Here is a 15,679-nt window from a genome sequence, read left to right as displayed (position 1 = left end):
ATTTGAAGAATACATATAGTATTAAACTTTTGTGCAAATGTCTCTTGTTAAACTATAGAGGTGAATGATTTCTATTGAAATACCGGCAATATTTAATTATAAATTTCAAAGATTCTAATGATGATTTGTTGAATATTGCAGAGCCTTAAATAGTTGTTGTACAACCTACAGGCTTAAACACAAATTAGGTGTAGGCTTTATCTTGTTTGCTTGCTTCAAAGCGGCCACAATTTTTCCAACACACATACACTCAAAAAAAGTCAACCCTCTAGGACAATAAAGCCATGTTAACTCTATTTTAGTTCATGGAAGTATTATACCCTACGCCACACTGTGGAACAGGGTATTACAAGTTAGTGCATATGTTTGCAACACCCAGAAGGAGACGAGATAGACCGTCCATCCGTCTGTCTGTGAACACATTTTTGTAATCAAAGTCTAGGTCGCAATTTCAGTCTAATAAAATTTGGCCCAAGTATGTGTTTGGGGTCAGAATATAACCCCATTGATTTTGGAAGAAATTCGTTCAGTTTATATATCTATGGCCCAGAAGCCAGAATTTTAGCCAGATTTGCTTTAAATTTTGCGCAAGGAGTACAATTGATGGTGTCGCGTGTCGAATTTGGTAGAAATCGATTCACATTTAGATATATCTCCCATATAACAGGTTGGCTGATAAGTCCCCGGTCTAACAAAGAAAAACACATTTTTTTGTCAAAATTCGTTTTCATTATTCAACATAGTTCCCTTCAAGAGCGATACAACGATTACAACGACCTTCCTATTTTTATACCCACCACCATAGAATGGTGACGGGGGTATAATAAGTTTGTCATTCCGTTTGTAACACATCGAAATATCGATTTCCGACTATATAAAGTATATATACTCTTGATCAGGGAGAAATTCTAAGACGATATGACCATGTCCGTCTGTCTGCCTGTCTGTCTGTCTGTCTATTGTAATCACGCTACAGTCTTCAATAATGAAGCAAACGTGCTGAAATTTTGCACAAATTCGTCTTTTGTCTGCAGGCAGGTCAAGTTCGAAGATGGTCTATATCGTTCCAGGTTTTGATATAGTCCCGATATAAACCGACCTCCCGATTTGGGGTCTTGAGCTTATAAAAACCATAGTTTTTATACAATTTGCTTGAAATTAGAAATCTAGAGGTATTTTAGGACCATCAAAAAGTGTACCGAAAATGGTGCCTATCGGTCCATGTTTTCGTATAGCCCCCATATAGACCGATTTCCGGATGTTGCTTCTTGGGCGTCTAGAAACTGTATTTTTTTATCCGATTTGCCTGAAATTGAAAATCTAGAGGTATTTTAGAACCGGAAATAGGTGTGCAGAAAATGGGGTGTATCGGTCCATGTTTTGGTATAGTATATATAGACAGATCTGCCGATTTAACTTCTAGGGCGTCTAGATACTGTATTTTCTATCCGATTTGCTTGAAATTGCAAATCTAGAGGTACTTTAAGACCACAAATAGGTGTGTCGAAAATGGGAAGTATCGGTCCAGGTTTTGATATAGCTCCCATATAAATCGATCCCCCGATTTGGGGTCTTGAGCTTCTAGAAACCGTAGTTTTTATTCGATTGGCCTAAAATTTTAAATGTAGATGTATTTTAGGACCACACATAGGTGTGCAGCAAATGGGGTGTATCAGTCCATGTTTCGATGTAGCCCCCACATAGACCGATCTCCCAAATTTACTTCTTGGGATTCTAGAATCCGTAGTTTTTATCCAATTTGCCAGAAATTAGAAATCTAGAGGTACTTTAGGAACATAAAGGGTTGTGCCGAAAATGGTCCGTATCGGTCCAAGTTTTGGTATAGCCCCCTTATAGACTGATCGCCCGATTTTACTTCTTGGGCTTTTAGAATTCGTAGTTTTTTTTACCAATTTGTCTGAAATTGGAATTCTAGAGGTATTTGAGGAACATTTCTAGAGGTATTCAAGTATTGGTCCATGTTTTGGTATAGCCCCCATATAGACCTACCCCCCACGGATTTATTTCTTGGGCTGCTAGAATCTGTACTTTTAATCCACATTGCCTGAAAATGTCAATATACTGGTATTTTAGACCCGTAAAATTTTGTATCGCATTTATTTGCACCGGTCCATTATTGACATTGATCGATCGACCGATTTCACTTCTTGGGGATATATCAGGAGCACTGATCATGAAAATTGTTTGAAAACAAAAGTAAAATTTCCATAGTTTACTACTCGTTATCATTTAAATAATGGCGGTAAAAATCTACAGATTTAAGATTTCAAATCAAGTCTTTTTTCATCATTTACACGATATGTTTAAGATTTCTCTAAAATTAAAAAAAATTGGTTCTTATAAATCCAGAATCTGATCTAATCGTCATAGGTAGAATTTTTAAATTTATCTTCGGGAAGTGTTCTGATTGAATTGATCTGCTTGGGAGAATAACCGTCAAGATACCCGCACCGACGAAGAGTTTTCAAATGAAACTATTATATTTGATTCATGGAGGTGAGTATTTAAGATTCGGCCTGGCCGAACTGATTACTGTATATATTTGTATTATATGTACTTATTTTTGTGATATCAGCGTGTTGTTGAGGTTACTGTTTTTGAGTGTAAAAAGCGCAGCGCTCGCTTCATAAACATAAACAAACTATAGAAACCCGAAATTCTTGAAATATATTTTGCTTTTAGTACCCCCCGACGCCCAGTTCACAGTTATTTTTTTTATTTTTTATTTAGCCTATAGATACAAATATCCTTACAGACTACTTTATACAAATATATATACAAAGAATACTGTTACAATAATTTAAACATTTCAAATAGATTTTAGATGTATTATAAGTTTTCGTTTTAAAGAGTGTTTATTGTCAGAGAAATCAAATAAGTGGTAATGTGAATTAAAATCAAAACAAATTCGTCGGAGGGGATCATTGTTTGCAAAATCTTTTTGATAGTATTGAATAGATAGAAATTGAAAATTCCTTGTTGGTCTAATAGGAACACTAATTAGGAGACGGTTAAGAATAAAATCGGAATTGATATAACCCTGCAAGATTTTCATAATGAAAGTAATGTTCAACACTTTTCTATGACTACTAACGGTAGGAAGTTTAATCATATTGAGTCTAAACGCATATGAGGGAAGTGTATTGAAATTCCATCCGTGACTACGAAGGTGAAACAAAAGAAACTGTTTTTGAACAGATTCTATTTTATCCGAATAAATGTTGTACACCGGATCCCAAATAACAGATCCATATTCAAGATTACTCCGAACAAGGGATATATATTGTGAAGCAACTTTTGTTATTGTGAAAAACTGGAAGAAAAGGAATTTCGTGTTTTGATGCAAAACGGTGGAAGCAAAAACTTGGCTTGTTAATGAATTTCCGGACTCTGCCCCAGGGAAATCAACAATAATTGATTGGTATGCAAAAATTCAAGCGTGGTGAAATGAGCACGGAGGACGGTGAACGCAGTGGAAAACGAAAAAAAAATCACAAAATGATTTTGAATGACCGTAAAATGAAGTTGATCGAGATAGCAGAGGCATTAAAGATATCAAAGGAACGTGTTGGTCATAGAATTAATTAATGTTAGGATATGCGGAAGATCTGTGCAAAATAGGTGCCGCGCGAGCTCACATTTGACCAAAAACAACAACGTGTTGATGATTCTGAACGGTGTTTGCAGCTGTTAACTCGTAATACACCCGAGTTTTTCCGTCGATATGTGACAATGGATGAAACATGGCTCCATCACTACACTCCTGAGTCCAATCGACAGTCGGCTGAGTGGACAGCGACCGGTGAACCGTCTCCGAAGCGTGGAAAAACTCAAAAGTCCGCTGGCAAAGTAATGGCCTCTGTTTTTTTGGATGCGCATGGAATAATTTTTATCGATTATCTTGACAAGGGAAAAACTATCAACAGTGACTATTATATGGCGTTATTGGAGCGTTTGAAGGTCGAAATCGCGGCAAAACGGCCCCATATGAAGAAGAAAAAAGTATTGTTTCACGAAGACAACGCACCGTGCCACAAGTCATTGAGAACGATGGCAAAAATTCATGAATTGGGCTTCGAATTGCTTCCCCACCCACCGTATTCTCCAGATCTGGCCCCCAGCGACTTTTTCTTGTTCTCAGACTTCAAAAGGATGCTCGCAGGGAAAAAATTTGGCTACAAAGAAGAGGTGATCGCCGAAACTGAGGCCTATTTTGAGGCAAAACCGAAGGAGTACTACCAAAATGGTATCAAAAAATTGGAAGGTCGTTATAATCGTTGTATCGCTCTTGAAGGGAACTATGTTAAATAATAAAAACGAATTTTGACAAAAAAAAATGTGTTTTTCTTTGTTAGACCGGGGACTTATCAGCCAACCTGTTACATTAAAACAAAAGAATGTTTGATAACATTTGGTAAATCATTTATAAAAAGGTTAAACAGAATAGGGCCCAAATGGCTACCCTGCGGAACCCCTGACTTAATTGAAATCTTCTTAGATAGAGTGTCACCAAATTTAACATATTGTATACGGCCAGATAAGTAAGATCTAATCCAATTTAATAACAATGCACATTGGGCCAAATGACCGAAATCTCACGCATAAAATCAAATTTTGAACTTGTGAAAATTAAATATTTGGTGGTACGAAAAAGTTGACAACACATTACCAAAAACAAATCCAAAATGGTAAAACAATATGGCAACCCGTTTGGCCGTCTCAGGCCGACGAAGTGGCAACTCTTTGCTATTGATTTTCTTCTTGAATTTATAGTGTAGCAAGGTGCTTTAGAGATTTTGCTGGTAAAAAAAGTTTTTAATGTTATAAACTTAATTTAAAATGTAAAATTTAAGTCAAAGAATGTACTTGTAGTAAAAATTAACAGCGATGGTAAATATTGTTTGGTTGTTTAAGAAAAAATGTGTGACAAAAAACATATTTTTTCTTTGCTAAATATAATGTATGTCCCTTGTTGTCTGGAGTAGAACTTACTATATTGGAACGTATTGGTAGAGTTTTATACTGCGTTAGAAAGGTTGAGATGTTGTCTTTCTTACAAACATAAATTTGTCTGCTTATAAGTGCTAATGAAGCTACCCTATTATAATTATGGTGTTACAATCAAAACGCAGAAATTATTAAATATTGGATAGAAAAAAACTCCCAGTGCTGTAATAATGATGCAGAAACATTAAAAAGAGATAAGTCTACCATGATAACTTGAAGAAAAAATAAAAATAATTGTGCAGGGAATTAGAATGAAGTAGCGTTACTTTGTTTATTAGAAACGTTTGGACAAAACAATGATAACGAATGAGAAATTTAGGTAAATCTGCAATATCTACCATATCATTAATAATAGGTATATAAAATAAAAAGTCGTCCTGGGTATCTTACTGTAACTGATTCGTCGACACAAGTTCCGTTACAAAATTTGGTTAATCATAAAGCTAATATTTACATATAGACTTACATATAGCAGAGTGTCAAGGTAGTGACACGTACTGAAGTAATATGATCACTTCAAACATGTTTCAAGAACAAAATGTTATTTTTGGACTGATAACGCAAAAACGGTATCTGAAAATTTTTTAACGAATATGTTCCCATTTCAATATAGTGTTGCAGAAATAATGGTATTTAAAACTTTTAGAGTGTAAGAGATTGAATTAAACTAAAATTGCTGAAAACATATACACTCTAAGGCAGTGATCAAGATGGAGTAACAGTGAGCATCAGTTATAATCTAGATTTTCAGTTTCCAATGTTACTACATATTGAAATATTTGATTTGATGTATGATAAAAGTGGTTGAGATACATCCTCCATTAGAAAGTGGACGTGGCAGTGGCCGGATCGGTCCGAAATGTTGATCATACTTTATTCTCATCCCCAGTGGTACATGTACAAAATTTTAGAGCTCTAAGCGCTTCCTATGGGTTGAAATACGTCCTTCATTTTAAAGTGGGCGTGGCAATGGGCGGATCGGTCCAAATTTTATATCATACTTTATTCTCATCCCCAGTGGTAGATGTACAAAATTTCAGAGCTCTAGGCGCTTCCTTTGGGTTGAAATAAGCCTTCATTTTAAAGTGGGCGTGGCAGTGGGCGGATCGGTCCAAAATTTTAATCATACTTTATTCTCATCCCCAGTGGTATATGTACAAAATTTCAGAGCTCTGGGTGCTTCCGTTGATTTAATGCGTCAAAAACCTGTCATTTGGCCCATTGTGCAATGGACAGAAGCCAAACTTATCAAGTTTCAACATGAGGAGCCTTTCGAACGCTTTGCTAAAATCGGTATATACAGCATCAGTCTGTTTTCCTTGTCTAAAACCATAATTAACTAAAGTTGTTGACTCAAAGATTATGCGCAACCTCTTAGAATTATATACTTTCCAACTTGTTTCGAAGACGAAGAATTAATCAGCGTCTTCATTGTTTGTCGGTAGAATATAAATACAAGAGAACGAAAAACGCTCTTCTACAAAAACAACAAATGTCAACCGTATAGATGTCGCACAATGCCTGCAGCTTTGGTATTACCGACGTTATGGTCGAAGCATTGTTTTGATAAATTCTTTATAAAGGCATCGGCAGTTATAATTTCAAATTGTCTGCCAAAAAAATTAATAGAATGAAAAGATTTATATAAAAGAACATTGGTTATTAAAAAGTTGGATCTAAATTCTATTTTCCTTACGACTCGTAAAGCCGGCAGAGAACTGAACTGGGTGACGCCGACGCAAACTTTATGATATTTGACATAAGCGCCGACAAAAACTGCATGGTATTAGAGAAATTTTCCTCATGACTGCCACCTACTGAAGTAGTTTCGCTTCACAGTTTCGTCCTCTTGTCGTTTTATTCTCTCTGACAATACTACTACTTGACCAGCGGTGCGTATGATTACCGTAGTAAATGTTTAATGCTAATATATAAATCATACGCTCCGATATCCCCTCACTAGTTGACAAACATTGAAATGAATGAGTAACAAACGACCAAGACATTCCTTCTATGCCATGTCAATTGACCTTTTAGTGTATAGCCAAAAAAAAAAAAAACACATTAAAATACGAAAATACAAAGGAAAAGGAAATAGTGGTTATTTCTTAAGTTATTTATAAAGGGCATATAACTCCTTGTGTAGAATGTTGGAATACTGTAGAACATGATATCGATCAAAAGTTAGTCTCTTTTGTTTTGTCCTATAATAAAATGCCATTTAACCAACTCTATGCTTTCATACTTAACCACAAAATCTAATTTCCTTTAGCTAAAGCAATTTTTCAATTTAATAAAATGTTATATATACAAAAGCAATTTATGTAAATGGAGCTTTTCGACCAGACGGATGGCCTGCTGGCCAGCCAGCCAGTCAGCCAGCCATCGAATTGCCCAGACATTCATCGACTACACTTACCTGATTATATTCCAAATAACGAAATGCATCCGTACATATTTTATAGACAGTCAAACTGATGTGCACCAAAGGCAGGATGATGCCAAAACAAACAGCTTCCCAGATTTGCAAAGGCATCATGGCATATGCCAAAAAGACCACAAACACTATTTGCCAAACACCTTCGGCCATGACCTGTACATAGAGAGAAATATACAAACAGAATGGAGAATATAACAAAATGGAAAAAAAGAAATGGACGAGTTAAAATAAATCAATGAGATTGCTACAAGCATCTGGGAAAATTCGTATGCTAGTACAAAATTTACATATTACAAACAGGGATTTATTCCAAATTCAAAGCGATAATCGTGAAATATATTGGTGCGACATACATCGATTATTCTTAAAGTAAAGTTTTGCTAGCCAATGCTCTACTAAAATTTAATCTTAAAAGATATTCAGAGGAGTTAGTGATTTCTTAATTGCTCCATAATGAATTCAATGGAGTTAATGATGTCAACATTATACGCCCGATTTATAAGATATTGAACTTGTTATCTTTTTGTAGGTACTTTCATCTTTTTTTTATACCATCCACCATAGGACGGGGCTATATTAACATTGTAATTTGTTCTGTAACGCATCAAAATGTTGGTTTCAAGCCCCGTGGTAGTGGTGAAATTCTGAGTAGATATAGCTATGTCCTTTCGTCCTAACCTAACCTAACCTTCGTCCGTCTGTTGCTAGCGTTCAACAGGCGGACGGACGGACGGACGGCTCAGAATTTTATTTTCATTTCTTTCGAACGAAACAAGCTGTCGGCTTGAAACTTAGTACAAGTACATCTATAATAGGAATATGATCACGCTAAACATGTTACAAGAAAAAAAATGCTATTTTTGGATGGTGAACATGGAACATGTTTGTCGCAACCATCTTATTTTCTCGTAAATTATGTATTTGATTTCATTTGTCGACAAAACAAAAATTTTCCAAAAATAACATAAGAAAATGGTCCATGTTCACCACCACCCCCCCGCAAACAAAAAACAAGTATATACAAGTATATATAAAAAAAGCGTCGCCAAAAAAGTAATGAAAATGTTCTTTTTGGATCCGGAAGTGGTGCAAAATTGACGCAGAAGCGATGAATTTAACATGGGCTTGTCATTGGACGGAAGTCCTCCATTCCAAAAGCCGTTGCACTGAATTTGCATCACTTCTTTAGGTGTGATCCGAATTCAATGTTTTGGATGTAAATTAAAAAATTCTGTGATACTTTGTCAAATAAATAATTTTAATAATTTTTTATAATTTTTATGGGTCCTAACGCTTGTCGGAAACGTTTGACCTCAAATATTTTCAAAAATTCACAATTTTTTCAGCTTGGATTTAGCATTTTTTCGACAAAATTTAAATGATTTGTATCATTTTATGAATTCTTACTCTGTTTTTAACCTATTTAAAACAAAACAAGTATATACGGCCGTAAGTTCGGCCAGGCCGAATCTTATGTACCCTCCACCATGGATTGCGTAGGAACTTCTACTAAAGGCTGTCATCCACAATCGAATTACTTGGGTTGCGATAACACTTGCCGATGGCAAGGTATCGTAAAACTTTTTAACACTGTCTTCTAAATTGTAAGTTAGTCCATAAGGGGTATATATTAAACAAAAAAAAAAGGCCGATTAAATACGTATATAATTCAGTTTGACAAAATTTTCTATAGAAATAAAATTTTGACAAAATTTTCTATAGAAATAAAAACTTGACAAAATTTTCTATAGAAATAAAATGTTGACAAAATTTTCTATGGAAGTAAAATGTTGACAAAATTTTCTATAACAATAAAATTTTGACAAAATTTTCTATAGAAATAAAATGTTGACAAAATTTTCTATAGAAATAAAATGTTGACAAAATGTTCTATAGAAACAAAATGTTGACAAAATTGTCTATAGAAATAAAATGTTGACAAAATTTTCTACAGAAATAAATTTTTTTACAAAATTTTCTATAGAAATAAAATTTTGACAAAATTTTCTATGGAAATAAAATGTTGACAAACATTGCTATAGAAATAAACTTTTTACAAAACTTTCTATAGAAATGAAATTTTGACAAAACTTTCTATAGTAATAAAATTTGACAATTTTTGCATGACTGTTAGAGGCCATATACTAACGAAATGTACCAAATTTCAACCGCATCGGATGACTATTGCTCCTCCAAGAGGCTCCGGAAGTCAAATCTGGGGATCGGTTTATATGGGAGCTATATATAATTATGGACCGATATGGACCAATTTTTGCATGGTTGTTAGAGACCATATACTAACACCACGTACTAAATTTCAATTGGATCGGATGAATTTTGCTCATCCAAGAGGCTCCAGAGTTCAAATCTGGGGATCGGTTTATATGGGAGCTATATATAATTATGGACCGATATGGACTAATTTTTGCATGCATGTTAGAGACCGTATACTAACATCAGGTACCCAATTTCAAACGGATCGGATGAATTTTGACCCTCCAAGAGGCTCCGGAGGTCAAATATTGGGGATCGGTTATATGGGAGCTATATATAATTATGGACCGATATGGACCAGTTTTTGCATGGTAGTTAGAGACCATATACTAACACCACGTACCAAATTTCAATCGGGTAGGATGAAGTTTGCTCCTCCAAGAGGCTCCGGAGGTCAAATCTGGGGATCGGTTTATATGGGAGCTATATATATTTATGGACCGATATGGACCAATTTTTGCATGGTTGTTCGAGGCCGTATACTAACATCAGGTACCAAATTTCAACCGGATCGGATGAATTTTGCCCCTCCAAGAGGCTCCGGAGGTCAAATCTGGGGATCGGTTTATATGGGGGCTATATATAATTATGGACCGATATGGACCAATTTTTGCATGGTTGTTAGAGACCGTATACTTAGATCACGTACCAAATTTCAACCGGATCGGATGAATTTTGCTGCTCCGGAAGGCTCCGCAAGCCAAATTTGGGGATCGGTTTATATGGGGGCTATACGTAAACGTGGGCCGATATGGCCCATTTTCAATACCATCCGACCTACATCAATAACAACTACTTGTGCCAAGTTTCAAGTCGATAGCTAGTTTCGTTCGGAAGTTAGCGTGATTTCCACAGACGGACGGACAGCCGGACAGACGGACGGACACGGACGGACGGACATGCTTAGATCGACTCAGAATTGCACCACGACCCAGAATATATATACTTTATGGGGTCTTAGAGCAATATTTCGATGTGTTACAAACGGAATGACAAAGTTAATATACCCCCATCCTATGGTGGAGGGTATAAAAAAGTTAAAATTACCCATTAAAAGTTGGAAAAAACCAAGTTATAAAAAACTGAATTAAAAGAACTTCCTGGGTAGTTCAAATAAAGAACATCATTGGAAGTCAATCTTCTGGAAGTGCTTTTAAAGTTGTGCCTTTGGATGAACTTCAAAATTTTTTTGCTGGGTACGGCCAGGCCGAATCTTATGTACCCTCCACCATGGATTGCGTAGAAACTTCTACGAAAGACTGTCATCCACAATCGAATTACTTGGGTTGTGGTATCTTAAGACCAAAAAGGTATGTATAGGTATGTCTAAAAATAATTACGAATCGATATGGACTTTTGCACGGTACGTAGAGAGCCAGAATTGAAATATGGGGGTCGCTTATATGGGGGCTATATACAATTATGAACTTAATATGGACCAATTTTTGTGTGATTGGGGATCGATTTATCTGAGGGCTATATATAACTGCAGACCGATATGGACCTGGTAGGGCATGGTTGTTAACGGTCATATACTAGCACAATGTACCAAATTTCAACTGACTCGGATGAAATTTGCTCCTCCGAAAGGCTCCAAACCAAACCTCGTGATCGGTTTATATGGGGGCTATATATGAATATGGACTGATATGGACCACTATTGGCATGGTTGTTAAATATCATATACTAACACCACGTACCAAATTTTAATCAGATCGAATGAATTTTACTTTTCCAAAAGGCACCGGAGGTCACATCTGGGGATCAGTTTATATGGGGGCTTATTTTATTATGGACTGATATGAACCAATTCCTGCATATACTAACACCATTTGCCAAATTTCAACCGGATCGGATGAATTTTGCTCCTCTAAGAGGCTCCGGAGCTCAAATCTGGGGATCGGTTTATATGGGGGTTATATATAATTAGGGGCCGATATGAACCAATTCCTGCATGGTTGTTGGATTCCATATACTAACATCATGTACCAGATTTCAACCGAATCGGATGAATTTTGCTCTTCCAAGGGGCTCCAGAGGTCAAATCTGGGGATCGGTTTATATGGGGCCTATATATAATTATGGACCGATTCCGACCAATTTTTGCACGGGTGTATTAACACCACGTACCAAGTTTCAACTGAATCAGATGAATTTTGATCTTCCAAAAGGCTCCGGAGGTCAAATCTGGTGATCGGTTTATATGGCGGCTATATATAATTATGGACCGATGTGGACCAATTTTTGCATTGTCATTAGAGACCATATACTAACACCATGTACCAAATTTCAGCCGGATCGGATAAAATTTGCTTCTCTTAGAGGCTCCGCAAGCAAAATCGGGGGATCGTTTTATGTGGGGGCTATATATAATTATGAACCGATGTGGACCAATTTTTGCATGGTTATTAGAGACCATATATTAACACCATGTACCAAATTTCAGCCGGATCGGATAAAATTTGCTCCTGCAAGAGGATCGGGAAGTCAAATCTGGGGATCGGTTTATATGGGGGCTATATATAATTATAGACCGATGTGGACCAATTTTTGCATGGTTGTTAGATACCATATACCAACACCACGCACCAAATTTCAACCGGATCGGATAAATTTTGCTCCTGCAAGAGGCTCGGGAGGTCAAATCTGGGGATCGGTTTATATGAGGGCTATATATAATTAGTGACCGACGTTGACCAATTTTTGCATGGTTATTAGATACCATATACTAACACCATGTACCAAATTTCAACCGGATCGAATGAATTGTGCTCCTCCAAGAGGCTCCGGAGTACAAATCTGGGGATCGGTTTATATGGGGGCTATATATAATTATGGACCTATGTGGACCAATTTTTGCATGGTTGTTAGAGACCATATACTTACACCATGTACCAAATTTCAGACAGATCGAATGAAATATGCTACCATTATAGGCTCCGCAAGCTAAATTTGGGGGTCCGTTTATATGGGGGCTATACGTAAAAGTGGACCGCTATGGCCCATTTGCAATGCCATCCGACCTACATCAATAACTACTTGTGCCAAGTTTAAACTCGATAGCTTGTTTCGTTCGGAAGTTAGCGTGATTTCAACAGACGGACGGACGGACATGCTCAGATCGACTCAGAATTTCACAACGACCCAGAATATATATACTTTATGGGGTCTTAGAGCAATATTTCGATGTGTTCCTATGGTGGAGGGTATACAAATTAATTAAGTTTTGTAATCAATATCAATTACATTTTTAATTTAATCATTTAAAAAATTAATTGAAATTTCCTAATGAAATTAATTAATTTTTTAATCAAGTATTTTTTAATGTCCTATTGAAAATGTGATTGATACTATCATTTTCGTGATTGGAGACATTTCAATTAAAAAATTAATTGGATCAATTAATTTCGTGATGGAATCAGAAAAGTTTTAAAATTTTTGAATTAAAACCAAGAAGCCAGATGCTTTGAAACAGATAGAAACGCGTCGAGAAAAATTCTCAGCTTGTGCGATTTGTTAAGCTCAATGACAAGGGACCTCCTTTTTATAGCCGAGTCCGAACGGCGTTCCACATTGCAGTGAAACCACTTAGAGAAGCTTTGAAACCCTCAGAAATGTCACCAGCATTTCTGAGGTGGGATAGTCCACCGCTGAAAAACTTTTTGGTGTTCGGTCGAAGCAGTAATCGAACCCACGACCTTGTGTATGCAAGGCGGGCATGCTAACCATTGCACCACGGTGGCTCCCTGGTGGCATTATGGACAGTACTTCTTCGAAGATGATCCAAGTCGTAACATAACTGTGAATGGTTGGCACTACCATGAGATGAAAGCCAACTTTTTCTGCCCAAAATGCAAGTGGTTCACGAGCATGACTTGTGGTTTCAACAAGACGGTGCCAAATGCCACACAGCTAATTCGGGACCGGTCAATTGGCAGTGTAGATCGTGCGAATTAATAGTCGGGTCAAGTTCTTTCTTGCTTGCCGCCAGGTCAAGTTCGAAGATAGGCTATATCACAGATTGTACCTCTCTGTTGAACCTATCAAATTAATGTTTTTTTTTTTACATTTCCCCATTTGTTGTAGTTCATGTAATAGTAGCTGGACCCATCCCAGATCGGATATTAGTAAGTCGTGAGAAAAAAAACCGGTTATGTTTTCTGGAGTTGAATTTTAAAAATTAATTCACTTTAAAATGATTCAATAAATGGAAAATGCAGCGATGTAATGATAATCAGATTAATGAATTTTTCATAATTGAATACTTGCAATTTTATACTACATACATATTATACTTCATATATTCATACTATATTTTTCACAAATTTTATTTTTGTATTGATTGTTAATCATTACCTTAGAGGCATCCTTTGTGTATGGATTTTTCCATAATGTATTTAATGAAAAATGTAATGCTATCATTGAGTGTACATTATAAATCAATAAAGATTAGAATTTTCAATGAACGGTATGGTAATTTAAAAAAAAAAAGCTTTTGCAAAAAATGGAAATTTATTAGAGCCCACATCAAATGTGTGAAATTGACATGATGTCCTTTAATTTAATTAACAAAAATCCTAAATGAGTTTCTTTATTGGAAATATGTTTGGTTTAAAGTTAAATGCATTGACACATAATTTATTTTAAATTAGTTCGTCTAAAACAATCACAATTTTTAAAATAATGTAAAAAGTTTTCCATTCTGTTTGAAAGGCAATATGATGCATGTATAGATCGGATATCGGATCGATTTTTCGAACGAGGACGAAACTCTCACCAAGGTTAATTTAATGTTAAAGTAATTTGCGATATCGACCACAAACTGTAACTTTTTGCAAATTGCTTATTATAAAATTGGTTCTGGGGGACTTAAGATTCTTATTGCCTCGTAATGGAACCACGGTTGCCATAATTAGTAGAATTCTATCAAAAATGGTAGATTTTTTACTACTTGGCAGATTGGTAGACTTTTTGATGTTTTGGTAAATTTTGTAAAATTTCGACACAATTTTCTATAGAAATAAAATTTTGACAAAATTTTCTATAGAAATAAAATTTTATTCTGATTCTTAATTTTGTTCGGCTTGAGGTCATAGAAACAATCGATTATTGATTTGTTTTAATATTTATTTCCAATATTTCGGTTAGTGCCACTAACCATCTTCTGGGATTTTGTATCTACATAAAATACAAAAATTAAGTTACTTTTAATGTTCACAAATCACAATATTATTTTAGATATAATATATTGAAAATAACTAACGTGAGTTCGTGTGATGCTTTTCGTTCTGCAAGTCACCGTACACTAAGCTTCGTTTGTGTCGATGCTTGTTTATGATGTGTCGATACATTCTCGCGCATTCTTCCGTGTCTTTTTTGAAATTCATTCTCTTGTCAGGAGAGAGATCTATTATATTAAGCATCTCAAGAGTGTATCTACGCCTATGATTATTCTCTTGAGCAAGTATCTCGACGTCTGTGAAGTTGGGCTTGTGTCCTGTTGTTGCACAGTGAGCTGCAAGTGCTGTTTTTTGCTCTACTGATTTGTCTACAGCTTTAAGGTCTGATTTATGCGACGAAAGTCTTGTCTTAAGTTTGGTCATTGTAGTGCCAACATATGCCATTGGGCATATGTTGGACTTGTCTCCATTACATTTAATTTTGTACACTATATTACTCCTGTCCTCATTCTTTATTTTTGACTTTGTGTTGCTGAATAATTCCTTTACTGTTCTCGATGTGCGTGAAGCAATTTGAATCTTGTCCTTGTTATATACGTTCGATTTGTAAAAACGCTCTGAGAATCTTTCAACGTAAGTCATGGGTTTGTATGACTTATCCTTTTTATGTTCCGGCTCTTCAATTGTCTTATTTTTAATGTTTTCGTCAAGTGTTTTATTTTTAACGCGATTTATTAGTCTGCTTATTATTCTATTT

General features: G+C 35.7%; 1 protein-coding gene across 2 annotated transcripts in view; it reads right to left on the bottom strand.

The window, feature by feature from the left end:
- Positions 1-15,679, bottom strand: part of rut (adenylate cyclase rutabaga) — a 439,239-nt gene that overhangs the window by 71,663 nt on the left and 351,897 nt on the right. For both annotated transcript variants that reach the window (XM_075302255.1, XM_075302254.1), the window contains exon 6: positions 7,448-7,621. In XM_075302255.1, the coding sequence (XP_075158370.1) occupies positions 7,448-7,621 (174 nt within the window). The remainder of the gene's footprint in view (positions 1-7,447; positions 7,622-15,679) is intronic.

The sequence above is a fragment of the Haematobia irritans genome, chromosome 3, assembly GCF_050003625.1.
Source record: "Haematobia irritans isolate KBUSLIRL chromosome 3, ASM5000362v1, whole genome shotgun sequence".
NCBI classification, from domain to species: domain Eukaryota; kingdom Metazoa; phylum Arthropoda; class Insecta; order Diptera; family Muscidae; genus Haematobia; species Haematobia irritans.
The sequence above is the reverse complement of the archived record's forward strand: the minus strand, read 5'-3'. Positions and strand labels throughout refer to the sequence as shown.